Source organism: Rattus norvegicus, chromosome 7, assembly GCF_021556685.1.
Source record: "Rattus norvegicus strain SHRSP/BbbUtx chromosome 7, alternate assembly SHRSP_T2T, whole genome shotgun sequence".
Lineage (NCBI taxonomy): Eukaryota > Metazoa > Chordata > Mammalia > Rodentia > Muridae > Rattus > Rattus norvegicus.
Window position 1 is genome coordinate 143186222 of NC_141540.1, and position 15334 is coordinate 143201555.

At 41.6% G+C, this 15334-nt stretch overlaps 1 protein-coding gene across 51 annotated transcripts in view; it reads left to right on the forward strand.

Annotated features, from left to right (window-relative positions):
- Pcbp2 (poly(rC) binding protein 2) overlaps nt 1-15334 on the forward strand; it is a 24373-nt gene continuing 9039 nt past the window's right edge. For 5 of the 51 annotated variants that reach the window (XM_087558364.1, XM_087558371.1, XM_087558376.1 and 2 more), the window contains exons 1-11: nt 1-265; nt 2751-2891; nt 3494-3517; nt 3609-3641; nt 4006-4122; nt 6843-6974; nt 9848-9976; nt 10847-10921; nt 12597-12689; nt 13739-13780; nt 14892-14964. In XM_087558364.1, coding sequence (XP_087414490.1) covers nt 2823-2891; nt 3494-3517; nt 3609-3641; nt 4006-4122; nt 6843-6974; nt 9848-9976; nt 10847-10921; nt 12597-12689; nt 13739-13780; nt 14892-14964 — 787 coding nt within the window. In that variant the 5' untranslated portion in view covers nt 1-265; nt 2751-2822. Of the gene's footprint in view, nt 266-518; nt 1457-2750; nt 2892-3493; nt 3518-3608; nt 3642-4005; nt 4123-6842; nt 6975-9847; nt 9977-10833; nt 10922-12596; nt 12690-13738; nt 13781-14891; nt 14965-15334 lie in introns of those variants that run through there. The other 46 variants (XM_087558385.1, XM_087558390.1, XM_087558398.1 and 43 more) reach the window with 23 other exon arrangements.

The window sequence follows — 15334 nt, forward strand, 5'->3', positions numbered from 1 at the left end:
CCCAGACCAGCAGAGGCAGCAGCCGGAGCAGCCGCAGCCTGCGCCCTCTCCCGCCCGCCCGCCCTCCGCCCGCCCGCCCGCCCTCCGCCGCCCTCCACCCGCCCCGGGGTCTCTTTCCCCCTTCCTCCTCCTCCACCCCCCCTCCTCCGCCCGCTAGCGGGGCCCCCCTCGCCTTCCCGCCCGCCCCTATTGTTCCGCCCCCGGCCTCCCGCCCTTCCCCTTCCCGCCCGCTCCCCTTTTCCCCTCAGTCGACTCGCGCCTCCAGGTAAGCTTAAAATTTTCTTCTTTGCCCCCGGCAATAGCTTCTGCTTCCACTCGTGACATCCTTCTTGGAGGACTCCGGTCCTATTCTGGAGCCTCGGCTTCTCGTAGTCCCGCATGAGCGTCTACTACTTCACTCTGCCTGCCCGTCCATTCACGCGAGGCCCTGGTTCCAGCGCGGCCTAGTAGGCCTCGCGCAAAGCCTGCCCCCCTCCCCCCCCCTTTTTCCCGGTGGCGGCTGCGCAGGAGTCAGGGAGGGCGCGCGCGCTGCAGGGGGGGCGGCGGTGGATTTGTTGGTTGAGGGGGGTGGGGGAGGCGATGGCCGGCTTGCTTGCGGGGCGGGTGAGCGCGGCTCCCCGCGGGGGTCAGGCGCTGGCGCAGACACACGAGGAGGCGCTACTTGTCCGGCCCCTCCCCCTGGGTAGCAGCGCCCCCCCCTGACCGAACCGTTTATTCACCCCCATCCCAGTCAAGGGAAGGGGGGGCCTTTTTTTTTTTAAAGTGGAAAATGCTTGGATGACCGGGGCGGGGGAGGGGAGTGGGGAGCTGCAGAGTTAAAGGGTAGGCGGACTCCCTGTTACCGAGTTACTTTGACGTTCTCTCGGGTAACGAATTTTGAAATTACAAAATGCCTGCCGCTATAAACCAGACCGAGCTATTTATAGAGGGGTAATTGACTGCAGGATTAACAGCTGGATTCCCAGGATGGGGTACACTTAGATTGACCTACTCAGGAGAGGAATTGACAGGTTTCTCAGATTACTTACATGGCTTGGAGTTAAAAAATGCATCTTCGTGCTTTACTTAAATGGATTTGTAGCTAGGTTTTCAGTTTCTTTGCCTCTTGAACTTGTATTACTGTATTTTTAAAGTGATTAATATATCTGAGTGGGGAAATGGAACTAAAGCTATCCTCAGGTTTATAGAGGATATGGGGGTGATTGTTAGTCTTTCGGACTCTGTGAACAAGCATTGTTTATTCATGAATAAGATGTTGATTTGTGAGGTTTTTGTTTTTTTGTTTTTTGTTTTTTTTGTTTTTTGACAGCAATTAACTGTTTTCTGGAAATAGGGAACTGATGTGCTTTAGGGATGCATTTACATTATCCCTTAACATCCTGAAGTAACCAGAAGATAGTTTGCAGTATATAGAGTGGTATGACAGCCACTTTAAAGTGCTTTTAAAATATTTAAGGTATGGACTTGGGATTCAGGTGGGTCTTTGAATTTGGAGGCCAGCCTGCTGTTGTTAAACAGTTCCATTCAATCCTGGGCAATACAGTGAGGCCCTGACTCAAAAAAAAACAAAACAAAACAAAAAACCCAACGGTATGTGTATTGGGTGTTACAGCAAAATGAAAACTGGTTTCATGAAGGGACAAAATTAGTTGTAGGAGGAGAGAAATCATTGATATTGATTTGAAGGGATGCATAGTCGCCATGCTATTGGAGAAATTTCAGGTCTTGAGACTCTTGGAACTATCAGTGTTAGGTGTTTAAAAAAGTATTAAAGGCAAAACCATCAAAATCCAAATTCTTTGTCTAAACAAGTAGTTATTCCAAAGTTGTTTCAGAGGATGAGTACAAAGGGGCCATCTTGGCAATCTATCACTATTGATTAATCAAAGCAAATATGAAGTAAAATCTTAGTACTATGCTTTTGTTGTATTTGGAAGAAAATTTGGGACTTAAAAGACTTAATTGTGTGATAGTCAAAGTTAATATACAAGAAATTTCTCAAATTGATTAGAGAGGAAGAATGGGAGAAAAGAACCGAGATATACAGAATTAAATTTCAAAGGAACGTGGAACCTAATCAGTTGTGAAGTGTATCTTGAATAATACTTTTTTCAATACATATATATATTTTTTGTTGTTGTTATTTGTGATTGTCCCCCTGTGTAGCTCTGGTAACTGCACTTGGTTCTCAGTAGGTTGTCCAAGGTGGCCTTGAACTTAAAACAATCGTATTAAAACCTCTAAAGTGCTGAGATTATACAGAAATGTACCACCATCCACACATCTGAACTAAAGCATTTCAAAATATTTGCTGTCATCCATCAACCTTTGAGATAAGAAGTTTATCTCAATTTTAGAAATTTCTATACTGAGTACATTTACATATATACTCTGCTCTCACTTCTAACTGCTGTAGAGTAGAAAGCGAGTTGAATTCACCCTCTCTGTGGTTTGTCCAGCTGTTACTGAGTCTTTTCAAAAACTTACTCAGCTGAAGGACAACTTCTTGCACTTAAGCAGTTCCCTTAGAACCATTGCCAGTAAAGGGTCGAATATTTCTTATCTCAAGCATTAGTGGAAACCCTATCATTAATGAGCAAACTGGAAACAAAACCTGATCTGTAAGTGTTAAAAGACTTGTTCTGGGAGTGTTCACAAGTCTGATAGGCTCACACTTAGAGTAAATTTGATCAAACTGCAAGCAGCAAAGTGGAAATGACTGGAAAGGAATTTTACTTTTTACATTTCAGTTTTTGGCTTTCACTCTCACCAGTGACCAAAGACTTGACCACTCAAAGTCCAGCTCCCTGTAACTGCTAGACATGGACACCGGTGTGATTGAAGGTGGATTAAATGTCACTCTCACCATCAGGCTACTTATGCACGGAAAGGTACGCATCAGCTTGGAAAATTGGGTCATAGTAACTGCCAGGGAAGGGGCCAGGAAAAGCAGACAAGCATCTTGGATTATCAGATTAGCACTGTGGGACATCTGGCTTTAGCACTCTTTTCTAATGCAGTGTGGTGGGAAAATGGACAGCTTTTAGTAGGAAGCTTTAGAGAGCAAGAAAGACTTAACAAGTGGTTAGAGCCAAAAAGCAGACATAGCTGCTTGGTAAGGCATTTTGATGTATGTTTGTAGCTTAAATTTCAGAAGGAAGATTTTTCTTTTTGATTTTTGGTGGTACTGGATATTGAACACAGAGTTATCTAGTTAGTTAAACACTACCATTGAGCTAACTCAGGCCTCTGCATATTATACAAAGTTGTGGAATTTAATCACTGATTATCCTTTTTTTTTTTTTTTTTTTGATAGCTTCAGTATGGAATTTTTTGGGAGGAAATGAATAGGTGCCTCCCCCAATAAGTCTTAAAACTCCTTTTATTTGGATTGGTAGTTAGCATAGTTAGCACTTAGCTGAACACTTAGAATTTTCTTTTTATTATGATGAACTCTGAATTTCCTCTTAACACTGGGTTTTCTCCATTGCAGGAAGTTGGCAGTATCATCGGAAAGGTAAGACAGCTTCACTTCAACACTAACTCCTGTTTAGTCAGTCTGGACTGAAATAGCAATTGGAGCTCATATTTGACTTTTCCTCTTACAGAAAGGAGAATCTGTTAAGAAGATGCGCGAGGAGGTAAGATGCAAGGAACATTGGGATTGGTAGCCTTGGAAAACCCTGAAAAAGTTCTGTGTGAAGTTACAGGATGAAGAGCTCAAAAAGAGAAAGCATTGGGTTCGGTCCCCAGCTCCGAAAAAAAGAAAAAAAAAAAAAGAGAAAGCATTTTCTAGCTAATTTGTAATAACAAATAGTGTGATAGGAATGAGTTTTGTGTCGAGTCCTGAAAACATAAGGCACACGCAGGAGGTTGACAACAAGTAGAGCAGTAATTGAAATGCTCTTTTATGTAGCCAGCTTCTTGCCTGTGTTATCTAGGACAGACTATCCTGTACACTTTTAGTTCTTTTTATCTTTTAAAACTACTTGTTTTTCTTTCTAGAGTGGTGCACGTATCAACATCTCAGAAGGGAATTGTCCTGAGAGAATTATAACTTTGGCTGGACCGACTAATGCCATCTTCAAAGCCTTTGCTATGATCATTGACAAACTGGAAGAGGTTTGTTGTACCTTTATGATTGCCCTCTCCCCCGATACCAGGCATAAAATAATTAAAAGTTTAAAAGCATGTTAAGTAATTGGGCTATGCCCTCAGCTGACTTTTTAATCTAACTTTTTTCCATGTTCATTGGTATTTTATCTGAGTATGTGTTTATATGAAGGTGTCAGAAGCCCTGGAACTGGAGTTGCAGACTCCAGGTGTGAACTGTTACATGACTGGTTCATTTGGAAGAGCAGTTACTGCTCCTAACCACACACACGGGTCTCCTTTTGTAAGTCTGGCATTACTAGGAGTCCATGATTACTTTTAACACTTCAGGGTTAGGCTCCTAAGTGTTGAGATTACATGGAGATATGCATAACCCTTTCTAATTTTGCCATTTAAAATATTTTAGTAATTTTTTCAAAGGTGTGCCTTTGCTTTCCTTACAGTTGAATGAACTTCATGTGCTTTTTGTTAGGGTCCTGCTGAAGAACTAGGACATTTTATAAAGTTTTACAAACCTAGTGTGTTATTGGATTTTAAACTATACTAGATACTGATAATAGTGTAGTTAAAGTTAAGAGTTAAAGTTTTAGGTTACTAGAAACAAGATAACCGTTACTGGTTTTGTTAGAGAGCAGTTCTTTTTCCCTTTAATACTTTCAGAGTCTGGACAAGTATTGTCTTTTTTTTTTTGGTTCTTTTTTTCGGAGCTGGGGACAGAACCCAGGGTCTTGCGCTTGATAGGCAAGCGCTCTACCGCTGAGCTAAGTCCCCAACCCCGACAAGTATTGTCTTAAGTCATGTGTCCTCCTTGCAGTAATACTATTTACTTAGTTGTGCAGTTGATAGCCTAGGCAGAAGAGTGCTGTTTGGTTACTGCTTAATGCTTCTTAAATCTTAACCTTGTTCAGGTCAGGTCAGAAATGTTTTAACCTGCAGGATGCTGTTACTCCAGAATTTGCAGCTTAAAAGTTAGAAGTATATGCTATAATAAAAAGTAATATAGGCTTGGAGTGGTGGTACACATCTTTAATTCCACCGGTACTAGGGGACTGATGCAGATAATTCAGAGTTTGAGGCCATCTGGGATTATGTAGTTGAGACCCTGTATCAAAAGAAAAAATGGTTTTGACTATAAGGCTTATATGTAAGTAAGCAATTGCCACACCTCACTGGCACATGCCAATCAGGCAGAGAAGTGGATTTCTTTGTTTTTCAACCCTCTTTGAAAGCTAACAACATCATATACATAGTAAGTTAGAGGCCAGTGTGGTCTGCGGGGTGGATTCCAGGACAGCCTGGAATGAAAAAAATGCGTTAATTACTGAAAAATTTTTGTGCTGGTTTGTTGATTCATCAGGTCAAGGCACTTGTCCCACAACTGATGGCATTAATTTAGTCCCTGGGACCAACATGGTGGAAGGAAAAAATTAACTTGCACAAACTCTTCTCTAACGTTAGCATATACTCACTATATTAATGGTTATAACAATTTTATTTCAAAACATTTAGATATGATACCTGATTTCATCCTTATTGCTATGGGGGAAGTTGAAATCAGTACATTGGTATAGATCAGGGTGTAGAGAGTATTTGGTAAGCATATAGGAGGCCTAGGACTGTAAAAAAACATACAGACCTTCAATCTAAAACACTTTATATTGGTGTGTGGATCCCTGCCCGCCCGCCCCCCCCCCCCCCCGAGCTAGGGACCGAACCCAGGGCCTTGTGCTTCCTAGGCAAGCTCTCTACCACTGAGCTAAATCCCCAAACCCTTTATATTGGTTTTGTAAGAGGATATTTAGTTTGAAATTGGTTATATTGTGTGATATCAAATGTTTTTTATTGCATTGTGCTTTCCAGCTTTGAGAAAGGGTCTCTACTGGAATCTTGTTAGCCTTCCAGTTCTTAGGACAGGTCTGTTTTCACATCCAGTGGTGCGATTCTGGGCATGTATAGTCAGACCCAGTTTTTTATGTGGGTGCTGGAGGATCTGTCCTGATTTCCAGTCCTTATTGCTTGCATAACAAGCTCTACCCACTGAGCCATCTCCTCAGACCTTTGACTCTCCTTTTTTTTTTTTTTTTTTTTCTTTTTTTCTTTTTTCCTTTTTCTTTTTTTCGGAGCTGGGGACCGAACCCTCTACTTTTTAAGCAATTTTGGTACTAGGTTTGGTTTTTAGGATTAGAATGTTTGGTTTCATGCATTCTAGACAAGTGCTTTACTACTAAGCTGTGTTTCTAAACCTAATGGAAGGAAGGTTGGCGTTCTGTACCCTTGTGAAGAAAAATAACTGCTCTTGCGGTTCTTTTTTCTTCTGTTTTGTGTTGCCTCTATGGATTGATTCCAGAGTAAGCAATGTACCAGTGAGCAAATTTCTCTAGTCCTCTTTTATTTAGGCCAGTAGACCCCCAGTTACCTTATGGGTGGTGGTTCCTGCTAGACAATGTGACTCTTATTGGAAAGTGTGGTTATAGTTCTGTTATTTACTGGCCTGTGTCTATACTGGCCTATAACCCCAGATCTTTTTTTCCTTCTCTTCTGTAAGTGCTGGACTATAAGCAGTGCTACCACATTGGGCCCAAATTGTGATCTTCACAGTTTGGTGTGGTTATGGTACAGTCATGGCCTTAGGTCCAAGAGTAAGTGGTTATTTTTTGGAAGTTAAGGCTTTCAAGTATAGACATGCTACTTATTCTTTTGGTGTTCTAAGCAGTTTTCTTTTTTAACAGGACATAAGCAGCTCTATGACCAATAGCACAGCTGCCAGTAGACCCCCGGTTACCTTACGGCTGGTGGTTCCTGCTAGTCAGTGTGGCTCTCTTATTGGAAAAGGTGGTTGCAAGATCAAGGAAATAAGAGAGGTTGGTGTTTGCTTTTTTTTTTTTTTCCCCAAATATCTGTTACGTTTTTTGATTTTAGTTTTAGCCTTGACTGGCCTGACTATAGACAAGAATCTCTATGAGAACCACTTACCTCTGTTCCCTGAGTGCATGCACCATTACCCCCATACCAAATTCCAATTGTGTTATGGCTAGAAAAGGTTAGCATTTGATGTGAATATTTAAGCCAGGTAGTAGTATGTTTGTAATCTCAGGACAGTGGAGACTGAGAAGGGAAACTCTAAGGCCAGTTTATTGTGGGCAGTTTAGGAAACCCTATCTAAAAAAATGCAAGATGGATTCAGGTGTGGTGGTGCATGCCTTTAATACCAGCACTTGGAGTCAGAGACAAGAGGGTCACCTTGAGGTCAGAATGCTCTATGCAGTAACTTCTAGGCCAGCCAGGCATATTTGGTGAAATCCCTCAATTAACATATGTGAGTACACTGTCTTTGTCTTCAGACACACCAGAAGAGGGCATCAGATCCCATTATAGATGGTTGTGAGCCACCATGTTGTTGCTGGGATTTGAACTCAGGTTCTCTGGAGGGGCAGTCAGTACTCTTAACCACCAAGCCATCTCTCTAGCCCCCTTTAATTTTAAAGGTGGGCTCTTTGCTATGTTACTAGCCTATACTATCCTGGACCTTTATATACATTTACTATCTTGCATCAGTCTTCCAAGTACATAGGTCTACATAAAGCCTTTGCCTGGCTCAGTAATGTCAGAATATGAGTGCTACTTACTTAGAATTTCATACGTTAATACAATCGTCCAGTTTTGATGGCACATAGTTGCTATTTTGAGACAAGGCCTCACTGTTTTAGCCTTGGCTGGCCTGGAATTCAGAGATGTCTGGCTCCACTTCTTGAGTCCTGGGATTAAAAATGGTTGTCAGTTCTGTTTAGTTCCCCACATAAGTTCTTTTTTTTAAGTTTATTTGTTTTATTGGTCCCCCCCCCCCCCCCCCAGGGCTGGGGACCGAACCCAGGGCCTTGCGCTTGCTAGGCAAGCGCTCTACCACTGAGCTAAATCCCCAACCCCGTTTTATTGGTTTTTTTGTTCGTTTGTTTTTGTGTTTTTTTTTTTTTTTCCTGGCTCAGCTTGTCAGCTAAACCCTCAGGGATTCTCCTGTCTGTCTTTAAGTATTAGGATCAAAAATGCAAATCCCCTCTCCAGTTTTTTATGAATATTCTTGGTTCTTGTGTTGCAAGCATTTTATAGGCTAAGCCATCTTCCTTATACCCCACCCCAATTAATTGTAATTACTTAATAAAAGCACATGTTTCTGGGTTCACTGGCATTTAACTCTAGTGGGTAGGTTGCTTTTCAGGTGTTTTTTTTGTTTGTTTGTTTGTTTTTTCTTTCTCTTTTTTTTCAGAGCTGGGGACTGAACCCAGGGCCTTGCGCTTGCTAGGCAAGCGCCCTACCACTGAGCTAAATCCCCAACCCCGAGTTTCAGGTGTTTTGACTGAGCTACTTAAGAGAGAGAGAGAGAGTATGTGTGTGTGTGTCTGTGTCTGTCTGTCTGTCTTAGATTTACTTGTTTTGTCTATTTTGATTTTTTTTTTTGAAACAGGGTTTCTCTGTCCCCATACTACTCTAGATCAGGCTGAACTCAAACTTAGAGCATCTTGCCTCTTCCTTCTTGGTGCTAGGATTTAAATCATGAGCCACTTGTAGATTTACTTTGAATTGTGTATATATATTTACCTCTAACTCTTTGCATGTGAGTTAGGCTTTAGATCCCCTAGGGCTGGGGTTTTCATGTATTGTGAGTGGACTTTTATGGGTGCTAGGAATTGAACCCAGGTTTTCTATAAGAACAATCCAGAGCCCATCTCTAAGCCTAAAAGAAGTAATAGATTTAATTTATGTGTAAGCTTTTAGCCTGCCTGTATGTATATATGTACCATGTATGTGCCAGTTATCAGTGGAATTCAGTAGAGATGGATCTCCTGGAATGGAGTTATAGATGGTTGTGGGAACTAAACTCAGTTCCCCAGCAGTATCAACAAATGGTCTTAACCATTTTTCTAGTCCCTTAAAATAATAATTAAAAATTTCAGAGTAGGACTTCCTGTGTAGCCCTGGTTGCCTAGGACTCATTTTTGTAGACCAGGCTGGTTGTGAATGTAGAGATCCTTCTGTCTCTGCGTCTCAAGTGCTGGTAATTTCAGGAAGGTACAATATGCCTGCCTGAAACAATTTTTTAAATTACATTTTGTGTGTGTGCGTGCACATGTATGTGTGTGTGTGTGTGCACTTCCTTGGTCAGGACAACTTGCAGGTTCTCTCTTTCTACCATGTGAGTTCCCCCAAGGATTGTATTTAAGTTAGGGTTGGCAACAGGCATTTTTACCTCTTGAACTACATTGCTGACACTTCCTAGCTTTTTTTTTTAGATTTATTCGTTTATTAGATATAAGTACACTGTAGCTGTCTTCAGGCACCAGAGGAGGGCATCAGATCACTGGTTGTGAGCCACCATGTGGTTGCTGGGAATTGAACTCAGGACCTTTGGAAGAGCTCAGTCAGAGAATGAAAGGGTGATATTTAGAGGATTTTGTTTGACCCACAAAGCTTTCATTACTGGGTAAGAGTAAATTGTGTAGAAGGAACTTTTTTCTGAGTGCAGGTTAAATGTAGGCTGTTACTCAGATTTATTCTTGTCTCAGAGGTAATTTATTTTTAACTTTAATAAGCAGTAGTACCTGGAATAAGGAAGAATGGAAAATGAGAAAGAAAGGGTGGAAATAAGGATCTATTGAATAAAGCTGGTGTTGGAAGGAATTGAACAGTTTTTCTGACTTTTTTTTTTCTTTTTTCTTTTTTTTTTCCTTTTACCCTAAAGAGTACAGGGGCTCAGGTCCAGGTGGCAGGGGATATGCTCCCCAACTCAACTGAGCGAGCAATCACTATTGCTGGCATTCCGCAGTCCATCATTGAGTGTGTCAAACAGATCTGCGTGGTCATGTTGGAGGTAAGCCCTCAGGCTCATGCTGGATGTGGGGGTGATTTTGGGGACAGGGGAATTGATCTATATTTAGTAAGACTAGAATTAGGTGAAGCTGTTAAGAGGCTTATCAGTCGAGGCGGGTAAAGTTCCCTGAGTTCATACATTCCTTCTCCCAGTTTTTATATATCTTAGTCTATGAGCAAAAAATAGGATCTGTTAAAAAGCAATTGTCAGGTAGTTCAGAATGTTGTAGTAGCGTGGGCAGGGGAAGATAGACTATAAGGACTTGGGATCTTTGAAATGCTAACTTTTTGAATTTCTTGAAATTGACACATTCTGTTTCAGTTTGAAGCAGGATATATTCAAAACAGTAGTTATAGGAAAAGTATCAATAATGGTATTTGAGTGAATTATGAAGTCCTGATATATTCTGCAGCAAAAAAATAATGGAGTTTAAATCTCTTGAGTTACATGGATTTGGCCCCATATGAATCAGAGAAAAAATGTTTGTGTCTTTGAACCATAAACATAGCATTTTGTAATTTCATATTCACCTTTGCCTTTATGTCTTAACAAAAATGTGAGGTCATAAAAATTACCACTTAAAGCATATCTACACATACAGTTGTGTGTGTGTGTGAATTAAATTTATTTACAAGTGTGGAAATTAGGATTAAAATTTTAAAGCCCCTTCGGGGAGGATTAGTATGAGCCACAGAATCCATAAACTTTTTTCTTGCTTTTTAAAGGCAAATAACTAATGTGCAACTTAAGTAAGGGACTGGAAAAAAATAAGTTTTTATTTAACTGACCTGTGTGTGCTATAGCCACACAGCTGAAGCAGCTTTGAAACCTTATCTCTTTTTGTTTTTTTCCCCTCTGACTCTCTCCCAGTCCCCCCCGAAGGGCGTGACCATCCCGTACCGGCCCAAGCCCTCCAGTTCTCCAGTCATCTTTGCAGGTGGTCAGGTAAGAAAATCCTTACTGGTGGGCTAGAATGAATGAATGAAGATTATATTTTAAATATCAACTTTGCCAGCACACCAAGCTACTTTGCATGCTTGCTGAAAACTTGTACTTTTGGCCATAGTTTGATTTGCTTTTTGTTTTTGTTTTTCTACTGAAGAAAGTTTTGAATGCCAAGATCTTATTTTAGCAGGCAATGGGAGTTTTGTAGACACTCAGAAGAGAAATTGGTTGCTGATTTAAGGTGGTTTGGGTTAGAATTAAATTGCTCCAGTGTTATTACTACTCTGTCCCTGTGTCAACCATCCCATCTATGCTTTTCTATGTGTGGATGATGGAGGTCTAAGTAATGATAACAAAGGAGTTGGACCTCTGGAAATTCTGGATGGTGGTTTCAAATGGCATGGGGGTTTGGGATCAGGTCCTGAACTTGAGTGTCCTACAAACTTTCCCTCCCCTTCACCTCCCTCCCCTATTCCCACCCTTTACCCCCAAACTCCAGTTTGTTGTTCTCCAGAATCTTCATAAACACTGGTTTGAAACCCCATTGGTATAATTGAAATCAACTGGAATAAGAAGAGCATAGGATGGGGAGAGCATATTGGGGTGCAGTGTGAGATCCCCAGAGCATTCTCTCCATGCCTCATGTATCTTTGACAGTTTCTTCTAAAGTTAGAGTTGTGGGAGAAAAAGATTGATAAATGTCATGGTACTAGTGTATTTTGATGGTTAGTGTTTTCTTGAGTAATAGGTAAACCAGTTTTTAAAGAACTTAAGTTCAGGTTAAAATAGTGACTGTTGGCACTTGGGGCTACCCTATTTAAAAACATCTTTGCTTAACTAGTTACATTTATTTGTATTTGTTCTGAAAATCATTTGGGAGGGGAAAACATTAACATGGAGTTAATTCCACATTTTATTGAAATACAATGAAAGTGAACAAATTTATGTCTTGCTGAGAGCTTTCACAAGTAGTCGTATTGCAGTGTTATATTGAGATGTATTAGAACTTTTAGTCTTAATTTTGTTTTAAGAGGTTTGTCAGGGCTGCCAATATAATTATTGGGGCAAGATAAGCAGCAGCTCAGTCATCGTAGACAGGAGGGTTAGCCTCAGGAGTCATCCCTTTTCCCGTGGAACTCTAGGTTCTCCAGTGCTGTGTCACCAATCCTGCACAACAGTCTGTCCTTCTTATCTTCATTCCCCTCACTCCTTTCCCTTTGTACCTCTTTGCTTCCTACCCTCCCTCCCTTTATTCAGCTAACTGCCCTCTAAAAGCTTCTTCCATCAGTTGCCCTGTTATGGGTCATTCCCATGGGCCTTTTTATAAATAGACCAGTTCATGCAGTGTCCAGAGATGGACCTGTGTCTTTTGCTGCAAATGGGCTCTGTAGGGGTTCAAGTTAATCCTACAGTGACCAAGACCTGGCATCAGCTCTCTTACCTCATCCCTCACTTTTACTGAAAATAACCCAATTGTGCAGTGTCATCTGCCACTAGGTAACCTTTTTTTTTAATTCACTGATTACAGCTCGTTTCAAATCTGTGTTGTGAGCTCCTTTTTAAAGGAAACAAGAAAAAAAAAATAAACAACTTTTTTTTTTTGTGTGAATTTCATGCTGATGACAAGGTGCCGGATTGACAGCCCTGGAGACTGAAATCCTCTATTTATCCACAGGACAGGTACAGCACAGGCAGCGACAGTGCGAGCTTTCCCCACACCACCCCGTCCATGTGCCTCAACCCTGACCTGGAGGGACCACCTCTAGAGGTGAGAGGGGATGTTCAGTCTCCAAGGCTCACTCAATCCTTCCGCCTCAGCCGAGACTGCCAACACACGGGGGGCGAGTGGCGCTGGTGATTTTTGTGCTGTGGACACCACCTGTCCACGGGGACCTGGACTGACCTCCCCACCTCATTTCACACAGGCCGCGTAGCCCACCAGATGGTAACACCAACTTTTTTTTTTAAACTTTTTTTTTTGTTGTTGTTCAATCCCTCTTTTCCCCCCTCCCATTCCTCCCATCCCATTTTCACCTTCCCACCCCAACCTGGGTGTGCTTTTGGGGGTAATGGCCACTGTGCACTGTGATGTGAGAAATTTCACATTCTGTTAAGTAACCAGCTACAACTTCCTCCCCGTCCCTTTTATTCCTTTTCTCCTTGTCCTCCCCCCCACCCCCCATTACCCAAAAGACCAAGCTCCCTTTTTGGGAGAATCTGGTGTGGGGAGGAGGGCATAGTGGGAGCTGCAAGTACCTTTTATGCAGGTGGGTGGGCAAAAGATAGGACTTAGCAAGTTTTATTTCTCCCCAACCCCCATCCACCAGTGCTTCTGTGGTCAGGTCCCTAGTCAGAGACGTAGCTAGCTTCTAGTGCACTTAAGTTCATAGGCAATGTTTGAATATATGCCGTGCAGGTTTGTGTAGATGCAAATCATTTATATTAGCATAATTAGTATCTTGTATTGAATACATAGGATGGGGGGACTGGTCAGTCAAGGCATTGCTTTACTTTCATTTTCCACTTTTTTTTTCTTTTTTTGGTTAAAAAGCAAATATGTATATTTTGTCTTAAAGAGAATTTGTATATCCTTCTTAGAGGATCCCTGGAATAAATAAAGTTAATACTGTATTTAGGGCTTAAAGAAGGCCAGCTCAGGTCTGATCATTGTGAGAGTTCATTTACTTCCTCAGTCCCTGGCTTCCCTTTCTCTAGTTCAACTCTGGCTTCCTGGCTAGTTGAAAACTTGTCTTCCCCCTACATTGGGTTGCTGTCCATGATTGGTTTTTAATAGGAACTGTTTTCCTCCTTTTGTAGGCCTATACCATTCAAGGACAGTATGCCATTCCACAGCCAGATGTAAGTTTTGATTTCATTTCTTGTTTTGAAAAACTCCCTCTCCATCCAAATTTGTCTGAATCCTTTTTCCTTAGGCAGGAGTAAGTTGGGTCTTGAACATTTGTGGTGTTGTTATGTCTTAAAAGGTGAACCACAAAGTATCAACTTGTTTGGTTTTGAATGTAAAACCTCTAGGAATTATGTATCTATGGTATGTTATTAATATCTTGGCACAGTTCAAACTGTTAGTGAAGGGCGTGCTTCCCTTAAGTAATTTCTTTGGGTAAGTGGGAGGGTGGTTTTTACCTTTGGGTGCTGAGGGTTCATTTACGTATAAGGAAAGCTAGAAAACTAATTGTTGGACTTCAGCTCAAACTTTACTAAGAACCTCTTACTTTAAAGTACTAGTATTTGGATTTTTGTCCATTTTTTTCCCCCTGTACGCTTATTTCATCTTTACTAATCCTTTCAGATGCCAAGCATTAGACTTGGAAAGTTGGGTTTGGTTCTTGGTTAGTGGAAGCCCCTAGGAGGTGTGTGAAGTAGACTGGGAAAGGGATTGTTTTGGCACCAGCCAGTACAGTTAGTTACCTGTGTGTATCACATATAAGAGAGTTGGAAAAATATTTGTTGGGGACTAAAGCCCAGTTTGGTTTCTTGTTAAGCTTTTCCCCTCCTTGCAGTCTCCCTCCCCCCCTCAACTCCTTCCCTTTTCCCAATACTAGTAGAACCCTGCATGGTGTGTCTTCCCTAGCACCACTGCACAGTTTGTTTATCTAGCCTGTCTGTGCTTGTCCCTGGGGCAACCGTTGGCAATGGCTGCATATACCTCCATTAAACAGTCCACTGGGGATAGTTGTTGGGCTAGTATTACTGCTTCCTTTTTCACATACCCCAAATGGCACTCATTCATCTTTTGTATATTGACATCCTTTCTATTTCTAACCTTTCCTATCATATTTTGCCTGTCCTCTGGAATGTACTGTAAGCCCCATTCTTATCCTATGCTATACTTGGAATAGTAGTCTCAACCTTGGAAATCAGGAGCCATGCACATTTTCACGTCTGAGTGTGTTTGAGTCCTGACTAGGTTACCTTTCTAATGTTCATCTCTCCTGTTTCCTTCATGCAGTTGACCAAGCTGCACCAGTTGGCAATGCAACAGTCTCATTTTCCCATGACCCATGGCAACACCGGATTCAGTGGTATGGATAACTCAGTGTGTTATTTCTGTAAGGTGTAGTACAAGATAGAGGCCAGTCCCAAGGTCTCAGCTTGACAACTGTTTAAAACAAAATTCATTTTCATCCAGCATCTGCTGGCTTAAACTTGACCTACTATGGCTAAAGGAGGTAATGTGTTTGTTAACATGATTTTCATTTGGGTTGAGTTAATTATAAAGAGTAAAAATCCCTGTAAGGTTTGGGGTGAGGTCTGGGGATGCTTGTCAGGAAAAGGGTAGGCGGATATTTCTTGTGAACCATCCTAATAGTGGCCACCTTGATCTGATTAGCATCCCCTTTTTCTCCACCAGGTATTCACAAGACTTGGGTAGAGACAATCCATTTGTTCAAA